Genomic DNA, 27470 nt, shown 5'->3' with positions numbered 1-27470 from the left:
AGCTCACCTGGTAATTATGGACTTCAGGATTTGTTTTAGAGCTAAAAAAAAAAGAAAAGAAAAATTGTAAAACAGGTTGTAAAGCGGCATTATTACTGATTTATTTAATAGTTGTAAACTAATCCTAGGTGCTAGCTACTCTGTTAGCAACTTTGACAAATACTATTTCTTTTTGGTTACTAGCAACTTAAATGAACATATAACTGGGGAAACCAAACAGCAGCCCTTTAGAGTTCACAAATAGAAACATGTAGGTAATATTCCAGACCCGTGCTTATAATGTTATATTTTGGTGGCAAAAAGGAGGTCCTTTCAGTTGGGCAAACTAAATAATTTTAGCTCCCATTCCAGGCCTGCCCTGGCATTGCTGGGTGGCCCATGGTACCGGGCAGCTCCAGTGATGCCCAGGGCTTTCTCCAGCTCAAGGGAGGGCCACCAGCCACTTCTGAGCATACACCACTGTGGGTCCCACCGCTCTCAACAATGCTGCCATGACGTGGCCACCACTCTGGAATGTTTATTCCACATAAGGCTCTGTACTGGGAACTTCACATCTGTTATTATTTAATCCACACAACAAGGCTATGAGGTCAATAAATGTTACCACCTCATTTTATAGATAAAGGAACGGTTGCCTAACAGAGAAGTTAGGACACTCGCTAGCTAGTCCATGGCTGCACCGTGACCGGAATTGACATTTGCAAAACCCCTAGGCCAGTATCCTTTCCGCCAAGCCACGCTGGCTCTCTGAGAACCTGCAGAAAGGTTCCAGGCTCCTCATGCATGATCCTATTTTGATGGAATCTGAAGTATAACTACTCTGGTCAAAAGTATGGGTGGAGATGGTTGGCGCAAAACACAATGTATTTAATATGCAAGCTCGGCATCTGCCAGAAAGACCACAGACCAACCCAGCACCATCATCGGGCTCGGCTGCTAGGGTGGCGTGTTCAAAATCAAGGTTTACTGCTCCTCCAGAAATGAGAGGAAAACATTTCATGGTTATGAGCCTTGCTTAGGGTCTAAATAACCCTGTGTTCCAGTGTTCTTAGAGGGCCAGTGCACAGAGCCAGGTTCTGGGCCAGATTCACCCCTGGCTGCATTTCACCAGGAGGGCTAAGTGTTCTGCAAGGTGCTATTTTCCTGGCATCACCTCTGCGCCCAGAGCACAGTTTCGTCCCCGGCTCCCATAGAAACCTTCCCCACCCCCAGGACCCCACAGGCTATGAAGAGCAACTGAACAGCTGCGAACAGTGGTTATTAGCTCATTTGTTCCTAAAGGGTATATTTACTGGGTGGTTTTTTGTGTGTGTGGTGGAGGTTTGTTGTTTTAGTTTATTTTGGTTCTCAATATATATAATCTCTCCTAGACGCTAAGAGGAAAATGTAATTTTATTAGGGGAAAACAAACAAGCAAAACAATCACTTCCTTAGAGTGCAAAGGAAAGAAACGTTAACTCACAAGCCCCTGAGAATTAAAAACAAGACATGCTGACAGGCATACTTTCAGCAACCCAGACGGAAGAGCCAGACATCTGACGCCCAGCGAATGGCACTGCAAGCAGCATCTGCCATCAGAGGGCCAGGCTGAGCTTCCAGCCGTGATACAACGGCCAGCTACGTTCTCCAGAACCTCGGGGTCCTTGGAGGTGTCCTGGGGCTGCCTGTGGGATGCGGGGGGTGGGTGAGCAGCAGGCGCCAGCCCTGCCCTCCCTGCTCGGTGTCACCCAGAGCAGTCCCGCTTTGGTCTGTTCTCTGTACTGGGCTTCCATGGCAGGTTTCTCCTAGTGGGCCAAAATCAAAAGCTACAAAATTTCGAAAAACACTTGATCTAGCCCGACCTCTTTGTTTTCAGATGAGAAAAAGGCCGCCCCAGAGCTGAGTTAAGAGAAACGCCAGGGCTGGGCGGGAGGCCTCCTGATGCCTCATCTCTAACCCACTCCTCCACACGCCGCACTCTACCAACTGCCCAGGGCGTACAGCGCACCAAGACAGGCTGACCTCAAAGACCACCCTCCCCTGTAGCCTGAGACCTGTGCCTGGGATGACCAGAGACTAACCAGATGGGGCTACCAGTGGCTGGAGCTTGGACACAAGGGCCGGAACAATTACATAGTCTGGGATTCTCTAGCATGACAGCTGTCCACTGAGGTCGAAACTCACATAAGAAAACAACCGTTTCAGGGAGAGAAAGAGAAGTACACACCAGGTGGGACAGTGTCCTCTTGGGCAGCACACGAGACTCACCTGGGAGCTTTAAAACCACAGATGCCCAGGTCCTCACCCAGAGACTGATTCGATTAGCCTGGGGTGTGGCCTGGCTGAGGGTGTCAAAGCTCAACAGGTGATTCCAATGTCCAGGAAAGATCAAGGCCACCTGTGCTGGAGAAGGGGGTGGCCAACCACGCCCCATGGGCCGAACCTGGCCCACCTGCTTTTGTGAGTAAAGTTTAATCAGAACACGCCAGGAGGCGTTCATTTACATACTGTCTATGCTGCTTTCATGCTCCGGGGGGCAGAGTGGAATGGTCCTGACAGAGACAGCAGAGCCTGCGATGTCTAAAATATTTACGACCAGGCACTTTACAGAAAAAGTTTGTTGACACCGGTGCTAGAGTTTCAGTCTTGTGACAAGTTCTCTTCCTACAGGAATTTCACTGGGCGTCGATCAAGGTCTTCTACGTTGTATGACATGAAACCCGCATGTCACTGAGCGGATCCAGTTTTTGTTCTCGGGGAGCTTTTGCTCAAGAGCACGGCCTTTCTTTCCCATCACTGCCTGCAGTGCCGTTAGCACACTGTGCCACACACATTCCTATCACCTTTATCACCCACTGTTACAATACACAAAGCACAAAGCCACTCAAACAAAGCATCTGTGTTTTCCAAAAAAACAAACTGTCTTGGAACATTCTACTGTGTACTTATTGAAAGCCAGGCGGACGGTATAGCCAGGCAGCAGAAAAAGGGGGTGGAGAGGAAACCATCAGGTGCTTCACTCTGTGATTTAACTGTATTAAGGAAAAAGTCAACATTGCAAACAAATACAGTAATTCGAGAGCAGAGCCATACCCGGACTCTGGGGGCGCTTACCAGAACTGAGCTGCTATCATCGGGTTGCTTGCTTTAAGGGAAAAACAGAAAAGTATGACACCTTAGAGAGCTTTACCACTTTTTACCATTTTTACCACTTGTTACCAATGCTCAGGGAAGAGGTTCCTGTGATCTCAGAGCAGTCCCAACCCCAGGAGGCAGAATCTTCATCTTGGCTACCTCTCCTTTCTGGAGGAAAAGTAAATCACCTCCCGCTGTGCCCCACCCTCCAATTCACTCAGAACATGCTCACTGAGCTAGTTCCCAGGGCCAGGAGTCCTAGGAGGCAGAGACAGACAGTCCCTGCTCTCAAGGAGCTCACAGTCTTGACACAGACAGAGACAGAGGCGTGAAAGATCGAAGACAGGCTGAAATACAAGCAGTAACCTGTGCAGGGGAGCTCGGGGCAGACACCTCTGACTGGGTTCGGGGTGTGAGTCTGCGGAAGGGGCCATGGACAGAGGTAGAGCTTGTGTACCTAGACACCGTTTCGTTTTTTGAAAAATGGAGCATGGAAAATCATTAATGGTTTCACAAAGATGCTGGAACTCTGGCTGGAGAAAATGTCAGTAAAATAAAGGAGGGAAAGAGGATGAAGACCAGGAAGGGAAGTGGAGGAGAAGCACGGAACCTGGAGTCTGGAAGAGCTCTAAGGTCACCTCGGGGCATCAAGCACCCTCCCCTAGGCAGAAGCCATACCGCGGCGCCTTTCCCTTGGCGCCTGTACACCTCCAAGGACTGGGCGCTCACTCTGTCAAGAGGGGGCACTATCTTTGGACGGCCCCACCAGCAAGTTCTTCCTTCGACCGGGGTGTTTCTGGGCAACTTTGACCCAAATGGCTACGTGCATAAGCATAATAATGCTCACCAGGGAGGTGAACACAGCCCTTGGGACAGAGAGCTTTCTCATCCCCCCACACCCCGGCCCCGCCCCATCACTCATCACTCCCAGTTCCTGCAACCAATCAGCCTTCACGGACCTGTCACCCTCCCTGGACCCAGCCCCACCCTCTCAACCTCTGGTCTTTCTTGAAAGTGAGGCCACATTCCTTGGGCTCTGGGCAATTTTTTCCCCACGAAAGCAGCCAAGAATGGCTTTGGAGAGTTTCTGGCTGCCACGCTATTGTACCGTTGGTTCAAAAAGGAAGGAAACAGTGGGGAACACAAGGTTAAAGATTCTAGATGGGAAAGCACAGGTGCCAGGTCCCACAAAGGCCCACTAAGTCCTGAGTTATACAAGAAAAACATATGAAATGGCCAGTGCAATGATATATGGGAGGGAACAAGAGTGGGGTGGGGAGGTGCAGAGGTCCTGCTATAAAAGAACAAGATAGTCCTGAATGGAGGAGCAATCAAGTGTGGACAAAGGAGAGCTAGGAGATGGGATCTGGAGGCCGGGTTTAAACAGAAACGAGCCCGGCTTGCTCATCTGCTGACTGAACCGGTAACTGGATACCAGGCCTCATGCAGGTGTGAGGCCACAGTAGTAAATGACAGACGAAGCTCGGGGAGCTCGGGAAAGGGGTGGGGTGGGGAGGGCAAGCATCCTGGGGCCTGGCTAAATTCAAGGGCACGGTGTGCTTGGATTGACTCTGGGCCCCGAGTCCAGTCTTTAATTAGTTCTGGTTCTGCTCTTAAGTGGTCAGAATTCTGGTTAGCTCAAGACTGATGTCCCCAGTTGAAACTGGAAGATGGAGGGGAGAAGGGACTGTTCTTCCCTTCGAGACATGTCATCATCTTCCACGGGCAAGAAACATGTTTACCTATGATATCCCTAAGGTCCCAGGCCCAACAGAAGCAAAGAGGTACCAGAAAAGAAATATGGAAAAGGGGGAGAAGGAAATGAACACATCCAATGGGAAAGACTAAAGACAGCTGGATGGTGAGAGTAGCCTGATTCCCACCAAGAGAAGCCCACTGGGGTTTTGTCAAAAGCTTCAGAATGACAGAGAACGGCAGACAGTTCCTTCACAAACCGCTTCGCCAAACTCCTTGGGGCTTATTAACCAACTTAACCGTGATGTAAAATTCCAAGACAGAACGAAAAGCACACCACCTTTGAATGTCGAATGTCTCCGGGACGGATAGCGTTTACTAGGCTTCCTCTCGAAGGTGCTGGTTCTCCGTAACCTGGCGCCATGTGTAGCCTGGTATTCCGTCCGGCCACTGGAAAGCAAACGTTTCACTGCATGCTACCAATATCAGAATGTCAGTACATTATACGTATTTGGAAGTGAACTTTTATTTCCAAGAGCTCCAATGTAAATTTCAACTTATCTCAAACTCGTTTGGCAAAGACACACACTAAATTTAGCCTTCCGCTTGAAAATAAAATCACTGTTGCCAAATCCAGGCTGTATTATATTTCCGCCAAAGGACAAAACCTGCAATTTAGGTACCAGCCACTTGACTGCACAAAGCAAGCAGGTCTGAGTACTTGGAATATTTGACCTAAGAACACTGATTCACACATAAAATACCTTTCCTAAAACGTATTAGGTAGGCATTTAACTCTTTTAAAAGGCTGTTATCAATGACCACTTAACTAAACCTTGGCTTTCCCTGCTATGCCAAGAAAAACACTGCTGCTTTCACCAAGGCTCTCCATCAACCCAACGTCCAGCTACAGCTTCCAGGAGGCAATGCTGTCTTTGTCTGATCTATCACTGCCTCATTCCAGCCACCCTCAGCTTATGATTTATCACATGGAAGGAGCCACTTGCCACCTGCTTTGACTGCCTCCAAGGGGCAAACTCATCTCCAAACTCCCTTCCTTCTCACGCTGGGCTGGACCAAGTCCCACGGGAAACCCTGCCTGGGCAACCTCAACAGTGCGGTCCTGCTCACTTGGAGCACAGCAGACGTCAGCACACGGTGCAACGTCTCTGCCAGGCTTCGCAGTTATGACATCTTCCTTCCGTCCTTCCTTCGCAGACCCATGAGTCGATTCTTTCTCAGAAAGGACTTGGTCCCCCCCACTCCCCTCTGCAGCATTTAAAAATACATTCAAACCAAGCGATTCTTTAAACACAAGTGCACAGACATTTCCGTGCACAGCAGAAAAATGTGAAATGAACACATCGTTTGGCACCTTAAACAGAGTTCAAGGACGTGCCATGTGTGAGAAGAGGTTATGAAACCATGTGAAGTTTTAGATCTTGTAACAGCAATTCTCAGATCTGTAAACACGCCTCAGGAATCGACCCTGGGAGTGCATTTTAAATGCACATCCCCAGGCCTTGTTCATACAGCCACACGTGAGCCCCCATAGATTCTGATTACAAAGGCCTGAGATGTAGGTCCTAAATCCGCATTTTAAAAAAACACCCAGGGAGGTCTCGTGCACTTTGAGAGACATGGTCTTAGAAACGTAAGTAGAAATATATCGGAATAAACCTCTCTTTCTTCAGGGTCTTTTCAGATTCAAATATTCCTGAGCCCAGCCTGGGTCACTCACACACACAGTGACATCCGCTCTCATTCTTAATTGTCACCAAATTTCTTGATGTTGGCGTGTGACAGGCGATAGAGTAGTGGTTGAAATATAAGACATAAGACCCAGACAGCCTGGGGTTGAATCTCAGCTCTACCACTGACTGGCTGTGACTTTGGACAGATTATATACCCGCCCCCGGACCTAGTTCCCTTATTTGTACAATGGGTATAATCTGAGGGCCCATCTCATTAAGGCCATGGGGAGGATGACGAGTTGGTACATGAAAAGCCCTAGGGCTGTGTGGTCGACAGAGCTTTCCAAAACGACGCTCACGTTCTACATCGGCACGGCCCAAGGTGGCAGCCCCCCATCTCACTTGTACCGGGCACCTGAAGCGTGGTTAGTCAGACCAAGGAGCCACATTTTTAAATGTACTGAACATGAATTAATTTAGATAGCCACATGTAGCTCGCACCTACTGTATGAGACAGCACAGTTCCAGCTAAATGTCAGCTGTTAATAATTTTGTGATTATCAGCTTCATCTTATCCGTGAGGATGCGGAGGCTAGAAGAGCTCCGGCGACTCCACGAAAGGTCAGATGCTAAGAAAGAAGCAGGGGCAGGACGTCCAACCCAAGCCTCCAGATGCAGGTCCACTGCTCCTTTCACCAAAACATCACGGCTCCCCTCCTTCAAGACACGTGACCGTGTTGTAAAGACGGTGCCTACCTGAACCTGAAGCGAGAGCCCAGTCGGATAAAGTCCGATCTGTTGGACTTGCTGTTTCCCGGCGTCCGCAGCCGGAAGAAGGCATGGTGCTCCACGGCGCACTTCCACAGATGCTTGCAGGTCCGGGCGCTGTCCAGGCGGAACACGAACGTGTGCTCCTGTTCCCGGCCCTCGGAGGTGAAGCACGGGGGTCCCGGTGAGCAGGGATTTGTAACACTGACTCAGGATGACTCACAGCAAGGCGGAGGGACGGAGGCAAGGCTTACCTGGTCATCGTCCTCCACCACCACCAGCGTCAATTTGCTCTTTTTAAAATCCATTTTGGTAATTTTGGGCCTGGCCAGAAAGAAAGCATTTTCAAAGCACAGTCTGCAGCAGCGCCGTCTACCCATCACACCGCCGTTTCCTTTCTACCGTTTAAGCTCAGATTTGCTCAAGGAATCACTCATTCACGTTAAGTGTGATTATCCAGAAGCGCCACTGCCATTTGTCAGACACCCACAAATGCAAGAGTACGTGTGTTTTAAAAATGAATCTGGGTGTTGCAAATATCCCTCGATAATCACCCATCACATATAATTCCACCACAAAATAGGAAAAGACATTTTTAATATAGGACAAAACTAAATTACCAAAAGAATAAGCCTATTTTGTTAGCTCCTTCAAAGATTAAAATGCCTGTCGGGGTCAGTCCAAGAGAATATTCACAGCCATCTCTTCCCTACAAATAAACGAAGGCACAGTCGGTAGAGGGTTCTAACAGGTCGTCACAGAGCAGAATGCAAAACAGTTTCCTCACCGCATTACTTAGTTTGCACATGGTTTACACGTTTTTCAGTCACCGGGAAAACCAATTACTTAAACGCACACGGTTCTTACCCTGACAACGTGCATGTCTACCCCATACATTTCCAGCCACTTCGCTTTATTCAGATAGGAGAGTTCCGCCTGGGCAGGGCTCTTTCCCCTTAGAAAAACCAACGAGACACATGTGAACTGCAACGCGTACACCCACACAAGCCTGAAGGGCACGGCCACGTGAAGGGGTGCTTGGGGCAATTAAAGGGATGAGGGCTACCGATTTACATCAACACGACACGACTTCCAAGAACAGACTGTTCACTGAGCGGAAAGAGGACAGAGCAGGGCTTCTAATAGGAACGCTTAGGGAGACGACTCTGTGTGTGTAGATTCGTGCATGCGTGCGCGAAGGAGAAAGGCTGGAAGGATACGCAGCTGGCTGCTCACAGCGGCTTCGTGCAGGAGGGAGCGTGGGTGGGGTGTGACAGGGACTGGGGCAAGACTCTACGCCCGCCCGCCCGTTTCTACGTTGTTGTTTCAATGGGATACGAGAATGTGCTACTGTCACCTTCCATCTGCAAAGGAGCCAGAATGGCTGCGGGACCACGGGAAACCATGCTCGGTTTCTGAGTCAAGAGTGACTGGGCACAGGCAGCGTTTGGGGAAGATGGGCCGGGCGGGAGGAGAGGCGGTGGCCCTGTTATCCAGGCATAAAACTGCTAGACTAGGGTGACTAAGGGAGGAAAGAGGACAAAGCAAGAGAGAAGTGGCAGGGCTGGATTTAGCTGTGGTGACCACGTGTCCTGAAATACAACTCTGTACAACACATGGTCTCAAACATGAGTGTCCCTGTAAGCAACCCCAGGACACATTTCTAAAGGGTTTGCCCTAGCAGTCCAGGCCACGGACACAGCCCCAGGTGTGTGGGACTGGGTGGGCCAAGGCAGCACCCCTCTGCCTTGGTTAGGAGGCCGGGATGGCCATGGCGTCCCTGGCTACGCGACGAGCAAATTGGGACCAGGCCCTGTACTTCAGAGGAAGAAAGAGGAGTATGGCTTGGTTTTTACTGTACATCTCTGGAAAGAGAGATGTCCTGTGGGCCTTTCAAAAACAGGACTGAAGCACGGGAGGGAAAGAAGTGAAGAGCTGGAGCTGCGATTTTATAGTCATCAACAGAGCCACTCTGCCGTGAGATAAAAGAGTCTGACAAATGCTTACAAATGACCAAATGCATACATCAGAATGTTAGATGGTAGCATCAAGGTACCTGCACTCTTTCCATCTCTGGAAGATATCAAATTCCATCGCTTCTGTCTGATTTGGAATGAACCGAAACTCAGACACAAGCTCTGGTGTGTGTTCTGGAAGCTCGCACTCCCCAAGCTCGGCTGCAGGTTTCATAAAAGGGAGAAAACAGGAGACAGTGAATGCTTTCGGTTATTGCAGCACCAGGTCCAAAGGCACTTTGCCTACTGTAAACAGCACAGGTACCCCCTCCTGTATAACCAACTCCCCGCTTTCAGGAGGACTTAACTCCCACTCGGTCCCCACATGTACGTTCAGAGTTCCCATGAATCACTCCAGTGCGCTCCCCACTGGGCCATACACCATCATCTCAGTTATGACTGTCCCTGTCCCGACTATTTCTCTGGCCCAGGGAGGCCCTGATTACATTTCCCCCACAAAATTGTAGTGCCTGAATTTGCAATAAAAGGCAACTGCAGGCAATGGGGACCCACCCAGAAACATCCATGTAACAAGGCTCTCGTCAAGGGTAGGTCTGAACAGCGCTCCAGAGTCTGCAGTGCTGGAGAGGACCAATCAAGAATTCGGTGCAGGCAGAAATCAGGGAGAAAAAATCAGGCAGGAGGGAGAAGGAAGGAGTGAGGAGTGAGGGAGGAGGGGGTGAGAAGGCCCCGGGAGCAACTGCGGCAACTCAGGCAGAAGCTGGGAGGGAGCCGGCTGTGCAGAAAGGAGCAGCGGCCACGCAGGCGATCCCAGCAAAAAGCCCGAAGCCGCCGCTTGGTCCTGGCTCTTGCCCAGTGCCCCTGGGAATGCAGGGCCCGAGGACACAGGGGGCCCATTCCTCCAGGACATGAATGAGAAAGCTCACTCTCTCCACTCCCCCCACCCTGGCAGTGCAGGAGGCAGACCTCAGAAGGAAAAGGAATCCTCCAGGGGTTCCTCTGTACCTTGTTTGCTATGAACTCTAATTACCTCTGATACCTTGCCGCACAAAGTGTGGTCCGCAGACCAGCGGCATGGGCCCGCTCACCATGCACAATCGCAGGCCCCACCCTGGATCTGCTGGAGCAAACCCACCACGTCCCCAGGAGGGGGGTGCACACGTTACTTTGAAAAGCACTGGTTTTCGAATGCGCCAGAATTGCCTGGAGGGCTCGTTCGAACACACGTTGCTGGCCCCCATCCCCGGAGGTTCTAAATCCATAGGTCTGGAATAAGGCCTGAAAACTTGCATTTCTAACAAGTTCCCAGGGGATGCTGACGCAGCCGATGCAGTATGTTCCCAGGGAACACACTCTGAGAATCACTGGTTAACACGACATCCCACCGACCAGCCAGCAAATGACCGAACACCCCCAGTGACAGCAACTCACTATGGACTCAGCAGCCCTTTCCAGCGGCTTCTGAGCCCCAATCCCAGAGCCCACCTTTCAGGAAAGGGACTCCAGTTGGCTCGCAGGAGAAGAGGTTAAAATGTTCCTGTCCACGCAGAGGAAGCGGCAATACCATACTCGGAGGGGTGGTGGGAGGACTGCAGGAGACGGTGTCTGACACAGGGCGGGGACCTAGTGACTGTCCCCTCACCTGACTGCAGCCCCTCATCTGCAGCTCTCAACTGGACGGCACCCCTGATACCACCAGGTGGTCTGGGTCAGGATGTGCAGCTGCTTGGCGCCTTGGGCAAAGTCACAGATGAAGATGGTGACATATTTGCCCAGAAAAGGTGAGGGCTGGGCTCCCAAGGCTGGGGGCCACGACTGACCTCTGACCAAGATGTCACCCTGAAGCTAGGGACCTAGCAAAGCTAGAAGGGCAGTCTGGGAAGAGATCTCCTGGATGTGAACCACACTGCACCCATGGGCCAAAGTGAGCCCTGTGTTTACTGGTGTGCCTGCACAAGACTGGGTTAACTGTGCATCTGGCATCATCAAGCACAGGAGGGAGAAGCCAATGACGAGGTTCCCCCGAGACCAGGCAAAGGGGACACTTTGCTGCCTGCCTTCCAAGAACCTGCCGGCAAGAGGACACTTTGCTCAGTCTTTGAACTCTGCAGCCAGAGTCCCAGCTGTGAAGGGTGTGGGGCGTGGTGGAAACAGCTCAGAGGCAGGAGGGCTTGACTACCAACTTGACCATACACTACCTGTGTGACCTGGGCAAGTCACTTCACTGTCCTGGGTCTCTGATGCCTTAGCCACAAAAGGGAAACTGACAAAGATGAAACAAGATCATGGACACACAACAAATGACTATCCCATTCTTCTCCTCCCTTCTTCTTCTTTGTGCCTGAAATAATTCCCAAAGCAACCATAAAATTAGTTCTCAAAGAGCAGAGCCTCCAAGCAGGGCCACTGCATCACAACTCGTGAGGCATCAATTCAAGGACAACTGCAGCAAGACACGTATTCAAGGCTCAAGCACGGGAAGAAGTACACAAGCTTTCACTGTGCAAACCCACAGAGGCTCTTAGCGATCATAGTCCAAGGCAAACCGGCTTCTTTGCGGCTGAACTAGAAGCATTTACTGATGGGCTGGGGGGAGGAGGGGACACGGAGAGACAATGTGACAAAAACTTCCCCATTTCTGTGTCCACATCTTCAGTTTGTCTTTGTACCTGACATAATGACTGCATCTTAAATTACACTAATGTTGTGGTTCCAACTCAGATAGGTAATTTCTCCAAGAAGGGCTCAAATGACAGCTGGTATTCTTGTCTGCCTCGGCGGCAGGGCAAGGCAAATGGCTCTCCTAGAGCTGGGTGATGCCTTCACCACTTGGGGGCAAGCAGAGTGGTGACCTCTGTGCCTCATCGTCGTCTAATCATTTAGGACGTGTGCCAATGGCCTTAGGAAGAACCTCTCAGGTGGACTGACGGCCCCAGGTCTGACATGGATGCTTTCATCCCATTAACTGCACCCTGCCATCTACTGCTGGGCCACCAAGCCTGACAGTATGACCTCCTGGCAGCTCAGAAACTCTAGGGTGGACGCAACTTGGCAAGCTGGTGAAATACAGATTGGTCAAAGTGGACAGTCCATTTCCAAGTTCCCCAAAGCCATAAGGACCATAAGGACCACTGTATCAGGAAAATATGGATGTGAAGCACTTAGCATTGTATTTAGCACAGACGGTTACCTCCAACACAAGTACCTTCAGACCACATGGGCAGACTGCCCTTCAGCCAAAGTCCATTGTGGGGGGGGGCTCTTCAATTTCATTCTGCACTTACTGAGCACCTATTATATGCCAAGCCCCCACTAGATAATAAGCACTAAAGTGGTAGATGGACCTAGAGTCTGTCATACACAGTGAAGTAAGTCAGAAAGAGAAAAACAAATACAGCATGCTAACGCATATATATGGAATCTAAAAAAAAAAAAATGGTTCTGAAGAACCTAGGGGCAGGACAGGAATAAAGATGCAGACGTAGAGAATGGACTTGAGGACATGGGGCGGGGTTGGGGGTGGAAGGGTAAGCTGGGACGAAGTGAAAGAATAGCATGGACATATATACACTACCAAATGTAAAATGGATAGCTAGTGGGAAGCAGCTGCATCGCACAGGGAGATCAGCTCGGTGCTCTGTGACCACCTAGAGGGGTGGGATAGGGAGGGTGGGAGGGAGATGCAAGAGGGAGGGGATATGGGGATATATGTATACGTATAGCTGATTCACTTTGTTATACAGCAGCAACTAACAAAACAACGTAAAGCAATTATACTCCAATAAAGATGTAAATATATATATATATATAAAAATGAAAAAAAATAAGCAGTAAAGGTGACTAAGGAATGGAAGTATCAGGGAATGGGAGTAACCTGGTCACTAAAAACCTTCTTTATAAGTACAAACATGACAGAAAGAATATATGTACTAAAATTACCAAGTAGAAAATCATACAAAAAAATTTGTGTATGAGTCTGATCAGAACTACATTTTTAAAACTCATAGATAGAAACTCTGCTTGTCTGTGGGTAGGACCGTAGGTTACTTTCTTCCTTCTACTTGTCTGATTGCTGTCCTGATATTCTATAATAAGCCTGTACTGATTTTATAATTTGAAAAGACTTAGATCAACTTTTAAAACTTGGTAAATACAAAAGTCAGAAGCCAAGTCTTACTATGGCACTCAAAAATAGTTAGCAGTTATAAATGAATACATCATAATTCATTATCCCATAGAAGCCCTGATAAACGAGTCCGCAATATATGTCTATCCGACGCGCTGATGAAATTCCTTATGTGCAGTTACACATTAGTATCCTTTTAATTAGTGCTGGCAACTTGAACAAGTGTTTCTTGCACATGTTAAACTAAAAATCCACCAGTGCATCAGACAGATGGAACAGTCAACGTTGAGACACAGGCAACCCTCTTACCGTCCAATTCCCACCCACGTGCTGATGACTCTCCCCTGTCAGTGCTTCCAGCCTGACCTGTCTGGTGGAGCCAGATCTCTACAGACTCAAGAAGCTCCCAGAGGCCCCACTGGCCCCTCTCAGTCAAGAGACCCTACACAGATGTCCCCCCACTGGAGCCCAACTCTTCTTCTAACCATTCACTGTCACCACCTCCCATCCTTGGTAGCAGCCTACGAGTCATCTCTGTCTCCTCTCTCAACACTGAGCCTAATGACCAGGTCCTTCTCCTTGTACCGCTGATGCTACTTTGGGGTGTGTGTTTAACCCCCGGCCTTAGTTTCGTTTTGTTACAGCTACACCTCCTCACTTCACCCCCAGCCCCAGTCTTGGTCTTGCCCCCATCCCTTCTCCCCATCACAGTCACTGTGGCCTTTCTAAAATGCACGTCTGACCAGGCCTGCCTCCCGCTCAAGAGCCATCAAAGACGCCGTGTTGACAGCATGAAGTTCATGCACTTTAAATGGGGTCGAGGTCACCCGCCGCTCCAGGCTTTTGAACTTGGCCCTCTGACACCAATCAACTGCTAGTGCCTCTCCACACTTTTCTACTTTGTGCCTTGGTTCCTCTGTTCATCTCCATCTACCCTTCCCCCGACAGGCCTCCACCTTCCAAGCCTTCTGCAGGGCTCTCTTCCTGAAGGAACCACAGTGTACTCTGTACGTACACACGGAGTATGTGATCCGGCCACGAGGCCCTCATGGGACTGAAAGCTACTTGGGGACGGAGACCAAACCAGAGCACTGTGCCTGGTACACAGGAGACCCTCATTTGTTGAAATGAAAAGCAACAACTTTAAAATGCTAATTACCACTAAGGAATAATGTACCTTGTAGGCAGAGAGCGGCTAACTCCACAGCTGTTTCATATGGGCATTTCAACCTTGGAAGGGAAAAAAAGAAAAGAAATTAACTGTAAATACGAACTTTAATATTCATAACTATACAAAATGTCAGTAACATCATTTCTCAGGAGGTAGTGATATTCAGATAATGATTTTTGTTCTCGGTGGTTTCTACTTTTGCTGTCTACATTAAAAACTGCAAACAAGCTGACTTACACTCCCTGTTTCCCAAAGTCAGCTCTCATCATATGGTGAAATAACCCCATCTAGGTATAGCTCCTCTCAACTCTAAGTAGAGTGGGCAATTTTACTGAATCTGGCAAGAACTGGGAAGTTTGGGAAACTGAATGAAAAGCCTTCCCTTTGCCTTATTATTTTTCAACTTATTTTATCTTGGTCTAGTACATGCATCTTTTGAAGCTGCCTTCACTCTTTCTTGAAACGAGGTCATAGTGTTACAAATAAACAGAAACCATATCTAAGATGGCCAGGACAGCTGGATACACTCAAGCAATCGAATAACTGAGGCACCGCCACAGAGGTGTATTACTACAAATCCAGTGATCTCATTCATATTTACTATTACAAATTTAGTTAGAAAAATAATAATGACACACATTGGCATAGCACTTCATAGTTTTCAAAGCCTTTTCATATATGTATATTATCCAATTTGGTCAATGCATCAAGTGTGTCAACCCCCTAGGATGGGGGTTGCCTGTACTCCCCATTCCCACCTCAGAAATGAGGAACTGAGTGTTCAAGTGTCCTGGCCACAGACGGCCAGCTGGTAGAGGCAACGCTGGGGCCGCCAGAACACCATTCTGCTAGGAATGCAGTAAACCAGGCTGACGTGCACGTAAACTGCAAAGTACTGTACAAATGCGAGGCATCGCCATTAATGTTTTTCCAGACCAAAGACAATCACCAGTTAAGAGGCTCTTAGTATGAGAAGCACAGTATGGAGAGAGAGAGAAATACACACACAATCAAAGATCTGTATTGCATGGCTGAATAAGGCAAATGTATACACTGTACAATCTACTTGTTCTATAGTGTACATTCCACTAGGATTCTCATAGCACATGTTCTACAGAGAGCTTCCAAATTTGGAAATCACATTTTGAATCTCCTTCAGATTATATTCAAAATCAAAATGTATTGCTGTCAGTTAATAGCAGGTATTGCTTTTTAGATTCAGTATATCTTAGTTTTTCATGTAACGGAAAATAGTCAATATGGCTGGTGAAACTATGACACAACTGTAAAAGTTATGACTGCTGAAATCTCATATCCTTAAAATACATACTGCCTGTGAAACCAACCATTTCAGTGCCAGTGGTTCTTGCGCTCAACAATCGTTGTATAGCCAGAGGCCTAGTGTTTAAAGACCGTTTTTAAGAGAGGAAAAGGAAATGAGATGAGATGTCTAAACCTCTTTCTACTAGAATCAGAACATAACCTCTTTACATGACTTAAATGCAGATGGTGATGAGTGAGACTTTTGGATGGTCCAAAAACTTGTCAGTGTATACATACTGATAACGTATCTTGCTTACAAATACGACAAAAGCCGTTATGAATGGGGCAGTGATGTGATCAGGGAGAGAATTATTCCCAGATACACATCACTTAAGATATTAAATGCTCTTGGAAATGCTTCAAGCCATATAGTAATCACGTGAAATAAGATGATGATGACTGTGATCCAAGTATTAGACTCACTTTACAATGCCTGGTGTACTTTTTTTGAATTTTGAAAAGGGAACAAGCGTAAAGAGTTAAAAAAAAACACACACGGTGAACTATTTAGAAAATATACTATGATCTATCCCGAGTTAAGAGTTAGAACAAAAACATACTTACTTTCCTGAAAGAATGTCATGCCTGAGTTGTAAAACAAACAGGTACCTGACAAACATATACAAAAGTCAAAAGAGGGTAACTCTTCCCCAGCCGCTTCCAGTCCCCAACTTCCCATCACAAATCCCACCCCACACACAGCCCGGAATTCTGCATTGTAAAAAGGGAGTCCAAATCAAATGAGAACTTGGGTGGAAGCATCTCCTCCTGTCTCCAGGAAGGCATCCCAGAATCTAGCTAGGAAGGTGAGCGCATGTAGGAATTCGCAAGATACTTGGAGGATGGAACATGGAGCACTGCACAGTCCAATGACACCTCCACACGCCCTTGGGGCTCCAGGAGAGAGAGACACACACACACACATGCACACGCACGCAGGGCTCACACGCAGCATGCAACGTGTCCAATCCAACAGGCAGGGTAGAGCCACTGCATTGGGCCCTCAGCCTGCCCACCAGCAGATTCCAGAAAGGCTGCAGCTGATTGTATCAAAAAATTTACAGCTGACTGTAGTTAGCAACCACTGGAGGCTTTTTTTCTGATGCAGTTTAACTGCAGACTCTGCCTTTGAAAAAACAAAGTACACGTGTGCGCGCGCGCGCACACACACACACACACACACACACACACACACACACGAAACAAAAGTCCTGGAATTGGATGGCAGCTGGTCACAGGGGTAACGGAAAATGGGGAGGAAGGCAGCAAATAACACAAGTGCAGTTCACTGAAGTAAAAGATTAAGTAAGTGTTCTTTTTACCAGGAAGACGTGGGCATCAGAACCACTTACAGGGCTTTGTAAAAACCAAAGCTGCCCACGCTCCACTCCATACCTACAGAATGAGAAGCTTACACACAAGAGTGGTCCCCAGGAATCTGATTTGTTCAAAAGCCTCCCAGGTGTTTCTGATTCACAAACCCTGGTTAAGAATCACTGGCTCTGATGACAGCTAGAAGCAGCACACTTCATAAAGGACTCTCAAGAGAAACACTAGGATAATGTAATTTGTTTGAACTTTGAAAACAATGCACACGGTCACTCTCTGTGGAATGGATATAGGACAATGTGGGTGACGCAGACATGTGGGTGGTGGTGAAGGTTCTAGTACATTCCAGAATGTTACTACTTCTGAGAAGTGCTCAACCACCATTAAACTGAGTACTCACATCAAGGAGGACACAACGCTGACGTGGCCAGAACTTCCAATTCCTACAGGAAAACCTAACCACAGAAACCCCCAGGCCGCTCCCATGGGGGACATGGCGATAAAGTCGGTCTTTAAAGTATTACTTAGGGGGTCACCTCCAAGCCAGCGGCCACCACCATGGATCACCCAGAAGCTTACATGTCACCACAACTGTCCATCACAGACAATGACAAGGAGATTCTGGGGACATCAAAAGCAGCAGAAGGCTGAGTAGAGAATCTCACTGATAGAAGGGTGGCTGGAGGGAAAGTCCACACGTAAAATGTTCTTTAAGCCTCTTTTGCTTTGACGCTATTTCTGAAGTCTAAGAGACAGGCAAGGGCAGGCGCACTATAAAATAAATTCGGTGGGGCGGAAAGATACCGTGACGGAATTCTAACAACTTTGATATTATAACCATCAAGGGAATATTTTGCAGTTGCTTAAAAAAATAAGGTGGCAATTTTGGAGGCAGAGATGCTCTTCTAATATCTGCCTTCTCTTTTTGTATCTGAGACAAAATTAAAGTGCCGTAGACCAACTAGCCAATCTACCCAAGGTCCAACAAAATAGGAAAGTGACAAGAAAATAAATTTTAAAATTCTGATTCACTATGAAAAAGGTCCAGTCAAGCAAAGTATGGATTTTCAACAGAATACAGAGATAAGCACACACAAAGTGCTAATAACAGTTGCTCGGAATATAAAGACAGCAGATGAAAGAGGCGGCAAACCCACAGTTTAGAAGACCCGTGGATTGTAAGTAAGGCAGGTGCTACGGGGTGTGGGTGGGTAGGAGGATCTTGTTTTGCATCTTGTCCTACCTTGTAAACTCTTCACGAAGGTTGTTCGGTTCTGAAGAATAATATTTAACTCGAAAGTGCAAAGCATAAGCAGGTCCAACTAAGCATTTGGAGATGGAAGGTTGAAGATGTTTTTCCCCAATTTTGAAGATCACAGAATGGACAAAAGGAAAAACATGTTAAATCTATTAACATATCCACCACGGACTCTGGGAGGTAACAACGGAACATACAAAGCTAGTAAGTTCTTTTCAATACTAGTTTGGAAAACTAAAATGGACTTCGGTTTTGACAAAAGATAGTTTAGTTAGTAATCTCATTCTGGAAAAAAAACCTCACCATCTAGATGAATTACTAAGAGCTAACCTTTTACTTTCACCCCTGATTGCCAAGATACTCCAAAGTGATACTAACTTTTAACAAAATACTAAGTGGGCTAAAGGAAAGTGACACATAAACAGTCAAGTGTTCTGTAATCTAAAAATACTACGGTAGGGCTTCCCTGGTGGCGCAGTGGTTGAGAGTCCGCGTGCCGATGCAGGGGACACGGGTTCGTGCCCCGGTCCGGGAAGATCCCACATGCCGCAGAGCGGCTGGGCCCGTGAGCCATGGCCGCTGAGCCTGCGTGTCGGGAGCCTGTGCTCCGCAACGGGAGAGGCCACAACAGTGAGAGGCCCGCGTACCACACAAAAAAAAAAACCTACGGTAAAAAAACCTTAAAAGTATTAAATTAAAAAAAATTACTCATACATAAACCACACTGAAGAAATCTGGTTACCACAACTATAAAATCAGAGAGCTGGACCAGACTGTCAAAGATCCTTCCTGCTCTCCCATTCTCTGAATCTACTTCATAACTCACGAGAAAATGAATGTCACAGGTATAAAGTCATGTTTCTGAACAGCATATTTATCAGTCCTCATTGGGAGAAGTGTCTGATTTCAAATGAGGGCTTCGTCTGTTTTTTAACATCTACTAAAAACTCTTATTCAAATTTTAAACTCTAATATTTAGCCAGCCTTAGGAAATTAAAATTCATCCTTAAAATTGAATCCATTTGAAAATGCTCCCAAGTTCTAATGAAAATGTAATACCTCAAAACATTGGCAAAGGAGTTTACTCTCTGATAAAAGAAGGTAGTAAACTAAATTCTGCTTACTTACTTTTCATCTGCTTTTTTATGGGTTTGGAATGATCCAGCCAGTGCTGAAAGAAAGAAAAAAAGTTTTTCTTAGGAATAGTTCATCAGTAAGATTACACAGTCCCTTGGAGTTACCCTGCCCTACAACTCTTAGTAATTAAAACCAGGGATTGTACCAGATCACGAGCTCTTAGGCTGGGGATCTGCAAACAGCTTGGAATGGTATAAAAATACCTGTGCTACATGAAAAGATGCTCAACATCACTAATTATGAGACAAATACAAATCAAAACCACAACAAGCTATCACCTCACATGGGTCAGAATGGGCATCAACAAAAAGTCTACAAATAATAAATGCTGGAGAGGATAAGGGAAAAGTGAACCCTCATACACTGCTGGTGGGAATGTAAATTGGAGCAGCCGCTATGGAGAACAATACGGAGGTCCCTTAAAAAATGAAAAATAGAACCATTTGATCCAGCAATTCTACTCCTGGGTATATATCCAAAAAAACTGAAAACATTAAGTCGAAAAGATACACACACCTCGATGTTCATAGCAGCACTATTTATAATAGCCAAGCCAAGTGCCCATCAGCAGATGACTGGTTTAAGAAGATATGTGTGTGTGCGTGTGTGTGTGTGTGTGTGTATAACAGACTATTATTCAGCCATAAAAAAGAATGAAATATTGCCATTTGCAGCAGCACGGATGGACCTAGAGATTATCATACTAAGTGAAGTAAGTCACAGAAAGACAAATATTACATGATATCACTTATATGTGGACTCTAAAAAATAATACAAATGAATCTATATACAAAATGGAAACAGACTCACAAAAATAGAAAACAAACTTATGGTTACCAAAGGGGGAAGGGGAGAGGGATAAATTAGGAGTTTGGGATTAAACTACAGATGCAAACTACTATACATAAACTAGAAAGCAACAAAGATTTACTGTATAGCACAGGGAACCATATTCAATATTTTGTAACAACCTATAATGGAAAATAATCTGAAAAAATATATATATATAACTGAATCACTTTGCTGTACACCTGAAACTAACACAACATTATAAATAAACTATACTTCAATGAAAAAAAAGAAAAATTATCTGTGCTTATGCACATTAAGAGCATTTCTCCTGGGGAGAGTTAGCTTTCCAAAGAGGTGCCTAAAATAACCTAACACCCTTTACCTCATTGATCTATAAAGTCCCTTCTAGTCAGCGGAGCCACCAACTGCCTTTTCCTTCTGAGTTTTCTCAAGTTACAACCAAGTCTCCGTTAATCTAGTAATGACTACAAGCCCCGCCGTCGAAAATCTCTGCTCATACACAGGTCTTGGCATTCTGTCGCCCTAAACTCTAAAATTTAAAACCAAAATTCATGACCCTTTAAATGAGCCGCACTGAAGATGGAAAGACAGGAGGGGATTTGCCTGAGAGAATTCTGCTCTGGTCCGTGAAGGCATTTCAACGTCCTCTAGCTTTCACCAGAAACACCACTTCAGTCTCATCCATCCAAGGAAACTGCAAAACCATTTCCCTCATATAAACGTTCCTCTATAACATCCAAGTTGTGGACACTACAGTCCTGAGGAGCCTCAAGAGCTTGACTTCCATGGAAAGCAACATTTAGGAACATGAAACTGCGAGCCCCTCCAGGTGAACACGAGCCTCGAAGGGCAGGGACCACACACTCAATCATCTCTGAGTTTCCTGTGCCAAACACAGAGCCTGGCGCCCAGCAGGCCCTTATCAGATGCTTGAGAAATAAATGTTCAACATAATTTTTTAAATGAGGCAAATAGAGACCTTCCCATCCCTTTATGTAAATCCCATGCACGTGGAACATCGCTGTTAGGATGTTGGAACAACACAGCCCGCAGCAGGTTTCTCACTAGCTGTTCAAAATCCGAGGCCATTCTGCTGACCGTCAAGATACTTTCAGAAGCAATCTAAACTCTGCACATTCTAATAATGAGAAAGGGTGGGACTAAGTGAGTACAGTGCACTCTACCACTCACCAAAGAGCCCACTCTGACTGTGTGGGAGGAGGGGGATAAGGAAACACAGAAGCAAATAAGAGACGAATTATAATACTGTAAGCTGGGAGCAGTGCAATGGGAGACCGTGGGCTCTGTCAACCCCACTCCCCAGCTAGGCAACCGTGTGATCAAAGCACCGGATCCCCATAGCCGGACGCCTATCTCAAAGGCTCGTGGACAGGATGCTTTATCTCACTGTTCATAGCTTTGAATGGAAAATGACCTAAATGTCCATCGACAAAGATGGATTAAAACAATGGCTCCTCCATATAATGAAATACTATTCAGCCTTTAAAACTATTTAGGCCTATATTTATTGACGTGGCAAGAGATCCACGGCACAATGTGAGATGGAAAAAAAAAGGCAGGTGGGATCCCTTTATAGAAAATTATTATTTCCTATCAACATGCCTAGAAGAATTTATAGAGGTTATTTCTGAATGTGGGACTGGGAATGACGTCTACTGTTTTTCTTTTTTAATTTTCTGCATAGTTTTTTTCCTTTGAACGGGAATATTATTTTCACGGTGCGGGGAGGTGGGCTGGGTTGCCAACTTCCATCATTCATTCATCACTTGCCTATCGGGCAGTTTCTGATGATCAATTTGTATCATTAGAATTCAGTCTCACTGCTGCCCTCAACGAAGCTGGAAATGCTGGACCTTAGCCCCTGGGAGGACAGATAAAGACTTGATACAGACATAATATTTACCTTCCTGCCAAAGTAAGTATCATGCTAATGGCTTGGCTAAACCTGTTCTTCGCCTCACTTTCAAATCAATTTATTCTTAGCAGGCAAGGAAAGTTCTCCCTGCAACCAGCCTTCTAATCTTATTAGCCCCAGAGGCTCAGAGATTAAAGGAGCTTGTCCCATCTCTTTCCCTTCCCAAGTCTCCTTATTGTATTTGGAATGGAACAAACTTCAGCCCACTGTTCCTCTCCCTCTACTGTCAAACTCTAATCTTGATCCAGGCCCAACCTGTGTCGTTTCCTCAGCTGTGGTTTTCAACCCTGGCTGTGTGTTTCAATCACAAATGCCCAGGTCCCACCCAAGATCATTAAACAGAATCTCAGATCGTTAGTGTTTTTTAAAGGCCCCAGGGTCCCATTAAATATTTAGTGTTGAAGTTTTCCTGCATCCTCTCCTACCCAAGAATATGTCCTAATAATAAGCCTGGGGATCTTGAAATATCCACGACCCCTTCTGAAAACTGCTGTCTGAAATCTCAAGCAATTTCAGGGTTTATTAGCCAGATGTCTACAACCCGTGTTAACTGGCAGGCAGATCATGGCTAGATGCTCCTCCTGGACAGCAGACGCCTTTCCCTCTGACCACACTGCTAAAGAAGCCCCCCTATCAGGGACTTCCCTGGCGGTCCAGTGGTTAAGACTTCACCTTTAAGACTTCACCTTCCAATGCAGGGGTGTGGGTTCGATCCCTGGTCGGGGAGATAAGATCCCACGTGCCTTGCGGCCAAAAAAACCCCAAAACATAAGCAATATTGTAACAAATTCAATGAAGACTTTAAAAATGGTCCGCATCAAAAAAAAAAAAAATCTAAAAACAAAGAAGCCCCCTTATCCATGAGTGCTGGCCTCCATCCTTCCCGCCTAGCCACCAGCCACAGAGCCCTGCACAGAGCAGGACCCCGCCAGGATTGAGGCCTGTGAAAAGTCTGGGGCTCACAAAGCCGGGAAAAGAATCAGAAACGGCTCCATTTAAAGAGCTCCTTGACCCTGTGGTGTTCAGATCAGGTTTGCTCATCTGCATCAGAGGTGCTAAGAAATCCAGTCACAAGCCTAAAATAAGAGATGATAAAATCTATCTTGTATCCAACCAGTTCAAAATGACCCGACTTTTCTTCTTAGCTGTAGGAGCTGACCAGACTCGGATCACTCATGCTTAATCCCATAAGACCACCCTGGGACTTGAAGACGCTGGGGGCACTCAGGCCCCATGTGGCATTTAATAAATTATATCCTATACTTGGCTTGAAGCCCCCCTATTCAGCAGCAGCAGGACCTGTCTTGGATGTTCACCTGCATTCGGCTAAGTACAGCCAGGCCGCCTGTCGGCAGAGGCCAAGGCAAATGGCTCCAGCCCTCTTAACAGACCATTAAACCAGTCACCGGAAACAGACAGGTGCCTTGCTGAGTTCAAAGGGCAAGACATTTAACTCAAACACTCTAACAGGTATTAGGTGGTTTCTGATCTGAATTTCTCATCCGAGTCCATCTGGCAAAACCCTTCCCATAAATCGAGATGTGAGATGATCCGGCAAAGCCCATCTGTTCTGATAGTACATCAGCTCTAGAATTAGAACATACATAAGGCTGGTTAGAGAAGTTAATTGTCTAAAATCTACACAGAAGCACTTGAATCACAATGGCCAGGAGAAGCTCAGGGGTTGAAGAGGGTCTAAAAACTCTGCCTGTACAACCCTGGGCCATCACGTTTGAGTGATGGAACTCATAAGTGGCTTTCTAGTACCTCTAGATTTTCTTGGCTTGTAAAAAGTGTCTTGTAAAAAGTTTGCATTTAAATTAGCGCTGGAAGGAATCTGAGAGATAATCATATCCAAAGGATGTAAAGAGAAAGAAGAGAATGAACACTTTTGGAGCTTATTGTGTGTGATGTTGTGACTCATAATAAGAAATGTATATATTCGGTCTTTGTCGGTTTCTGGCACAAAGCTCCTAAAACCCTTGTAATTTCCTAAGTGGTAACAGCAGTGAAAGTGTCTTAACATTCATAATGAAACCCTTTCAATGATACCTGAGTTTACGTGAATGAGGTGACTTTGGGAAAGCACCTAAGGATGGGGTTTGTTGCCAGGGAAACCAAACACATGATTGATTACAGGGTTAGAACTTTCAGTCGCCCGCCACCTCCCCAACCTCTGGGAAGGGGAGAGGGGCTGGAGGTTGGATCAATCACCAATGGCCGATGATTTAATCCATCATGTCTATGTAATGCAGCCTCCGTAAAACCCCAAAAGGACAAGGTTCATAGACCTTCTGGGTTGGTGAACACACGGAGATTTGGGAGGAGCGGCGTGTTCAGAGACGGCATGAAAGCTCCACACCTCCCCACCCCCTATACCTTGCCCTATGCATCTGTTTCAACTGGCTGTTCCCGAGTTACATCCTTTTACAGTAAACTGGTAACCTAGTAAGTAAACTGTCCCCCTGATTTCTGCGATTGGCTCCAGCAAATTAAACCCACGGAGTGGGTCATGGGAAACTCCTACCTATAGCCAGTAGGTCAGAAGCACAGGTGACAACGTGGACTTGGGATTAGCACCTGAAGTGTGTGTGTATGTGCGGTGCGGGGGTTGGTGGGGAGTCTGAGGGAGCGAGCCCTTAATCCGACACTGTCTTCAGGCAGACAGTGTCAGAATCCATTGCTTGTAGTGTTGGAAAAAACACCCCTTACATTATGTCACATCCATCCCTTTCTCAGGCTTCGAGCAGAGGAAGGTGGCCGTGGAGAGGGCTCAAGGTACCCTGGGTCACAGCGCTAATGAGGCAGGATTCTAACTCAGGCTGTGTCAGCATCCGGTGCTCTGGGTCTCCGCACCACACCCCAGCAGGACACACCTCCTCTGCCTACCGGAGGGATCTCTCCTCATCCTCATTCAGCATGAAGCCCCGTCAACCCATTCATGCCAGCTACTCGAGCTTTCCTTGGGGATTCATTTAAATCAATTGCAGAGACCCCTTCCCTTTATCAATAGCTACCCATTCAGCGCCAATACCTGCACGTGGACAGGAAAACACTCGCTCTGCCAACATTCAGAAGCAGGCTGCTGGGAGGCCGGAGGCATTTCTTGAGCTGTTGCACACGTCTTTGAGAAGGAGGCAGGAGATCAGAGTTCAAGTCCCAGCCCTGCCACTTGCCTGGCATGTGGCCAGGAGCAAGCCCCCTGCCCCATCCCCTCAGCTTCCTCATCTGTGCACTGAGCGGTCCCCTAACACAAGAATCAACTCAGTGTCCATGGCAACTGTAATGAACTGTTCAAATGAAAGGAAGGGTTTAAGATGCTTTCTCTGACAGTAACATGTCCCACTACTAGTGTTTTTTTGTTTGTTTGTTTTTATCATCTTTATTGGAGTATAATTGCTTTACAATGGTGTGTTAGTTTCTGCTTTACAACAAAGTGAATCAGTTATATATATAGATATGTTCCCATATCCCTTCCCTCTTGCGTCTCCCTCCCTACCACTACTAGTGTTTATACTCTCCAACCCTAACCCCACATACATCTGAAACGGTAGGAGCGCCGGCAGTGTCCACACAAGCGGCAAATGTGATGACATTCCAGGCACCCATCAGGGTGAAGCCACAACAGTCCCTCTGGCGTCCACAGAGTCCTTCCAGCAGTCACCATGTCTGTGTGTCAACCTCCCCTCACAGCCCTGGGCCTCTAATCACCCATCTACCCGATTCCGTGCTGCAAAAACCAGATGAAAAACACCTCACAAGTCTGAGACAAAGGCCCAAAACCACCTTTTCCGGATTCCTTGCTGCAAAACGGACCACCATGAAATGCTCCCTTTTCACGCTGGGTGGGGCTTTGGAAGGGACTGAGGATGGCTACACCTACCCTGTAGAACGCCCACCCCGAGATGGGGACGGAGACTTCTGCTTGGTGGGGCTATGGTTACTCCAGCCCCAAATCCCTGCCGCTCCTCTGCCTGGCAAAGTCCTCTCATCCTCTGTGGCTGCGGCCCACCCCATGTTCGCCCTTCCCCTCTGATACCCTGATCACCTCATCAGCAACACTCAGCCTCCGGGCTCACAGACGGGAGGGCAGTGAACAGTACGGTCTATAACCGTGAACAGTATAGTCTGAGACTTAACTTTCCAGGTTTCAGGATCTTAACACTGAAATTCTGGGATTGGTTTTCTGCTCCAAGACTCTGAGTCCTAAGATACTTTAAGTACACTAACTGTGGTGGATATTTTATTGGGTAATTTTATATTTATCATTAAAAAAAAAACTGAGCCCCCAGTTTTCCAAGGGACCACTTGTCTGTCTCCCTCACCAGAATGTGGCAGGTGGGGACACTGTCCAGCCTACCTCTGCACCACAGAGCTTGCCACTGAGTAAGCTCCAAGTCAAAGTTTGCTGAATGGCTACTGACTGAATGTTTTCTTTCCACAGGTGTGGCTGTGTGGGGGTGGGTGTGATGTTCCCTTGTGTAATGGAGTCAGTATAACCCAGTGGAAAGTGCTGGCCTTTGGAATGAGAGACCAGGTTCTGAATCCCGGCTCTGTCCCTTACTTTAGCCTTTACAAGGTTTCTAGTGAGCCTCAGCTTCTTCATCTGTGAAATGGGTCTGCTTTATGGCCAGCTTTACAGATCAACGCTGAATGTTAAACAAGAGTTATATAATGCCTCTAGTTTGATACCTGCCTCAGAGCTCATCAGAGTAGAAACTCAGTAAACAGCATCTACCAGAACAGTCTAAGAAAGCTGGGTGGGTGTAGGCCAGAGCCCTGGGCTCTCGGAAGAAAGCTTTGATATGTACAAATAGAACCCCTGCCCCTGCTTTGAGCTGTGTCAAAGTGAGAGCTACAGAGTGGGTTCCTGGGTGGCTTTCCTGCTTTGATATAGAAAAGGGAAAGAGGAGGTCCCCAGCCCCAACTGCTAAAAATAGGCGAAGCCAATAGACTTTGACCTTGCTTCAGGGCTGGGCTGCGCACTATGGAAACCAGGCTTGGCTTTCTGCAGCAAGCTGGGAATATAAGCTGGGGATGCAGACAGCCAAGAGCCCTGGAACCCCCAGCCCTCTGATTTGCATATTAGGGGCTGGGTGGGGACATCATTCCTTGCAGGAGCCTCGATTA

General features: G+C 47.0%; 1 protein-coding gene across 3 annotated transcripts in view; it reads right to left on the bottom strand.

The window, feature by feature from the left end:
* Positions 1-27470, bottom strand: part of EPB41L4B (erythrocyte membrane protein band 4.1 like 4B) — a 142196-nt gene that overhangs the window by 70188 nt on the left and 44538 nt on the right. For all 3 annotated transcript variants that reach the window (XM_027105273.1, XM_027105275.1, XM_027105274.1), the window contains exons 3-14: positions 19583-19625; positions 18440-18518; positions 16432-16476; positions 14551-14603; positions 9328-9448; positions 8139-8226; positions 7892-7980; positions 7526-7595; positions 7260-7429; positions 5150-5259; positions 3094-3124; positions 8-41 (exon numbers count right to left, since the gene is read on the bottom strand). In XM_027105273.1, coding sequence (XP_026961074.1) covers positions 8-41; positions 3094-3124; positions 5150-5259; positions 7260-7429; positions 7526-7595; positions 7892-7980; positions 8139-8226; positions 9328-9448; positions 14551-14603; positions 16432-16476; positions 18440-18518; positions 19583-19625 — 933 coding nt within the window. The remainder of the gene's footprint in view (positions 1-7; positions 42-3093; positions 3125-5149; positions 5260-7259; positions 7430-7525; positions 7596-7891; positions 7981-8138; positions 8227-9327; positions 9449-14550; positions 14604-16431; positions 16477-18439; positions 18519-19582; positions 19626-27470) is intronic.

The sequence above is a fragment of the Aethalodelphis obliquidens genome, unplaced genomic scaffold, assembly GCF_003676395.1.
Source record: "Aethalodelphis obliquidens isolate GAN/ISIS:26980383/991018 unplaced genomic scaffold, ASM367639v1 scaffold7, whole genome shotgun sequence".
Lineage (NCBI taxonomy): Eukaryota > Metazoa > Chordata > Mammalia > Artiodactyla > Delphinidae > Aethalodelphis > Aethalodelphis obliquidens.
The sequence above is the reverse complement of the archived record's forward strand: the minus strand, read 5'-3'. Positions and strand labels throughout refer to the sequence as shown.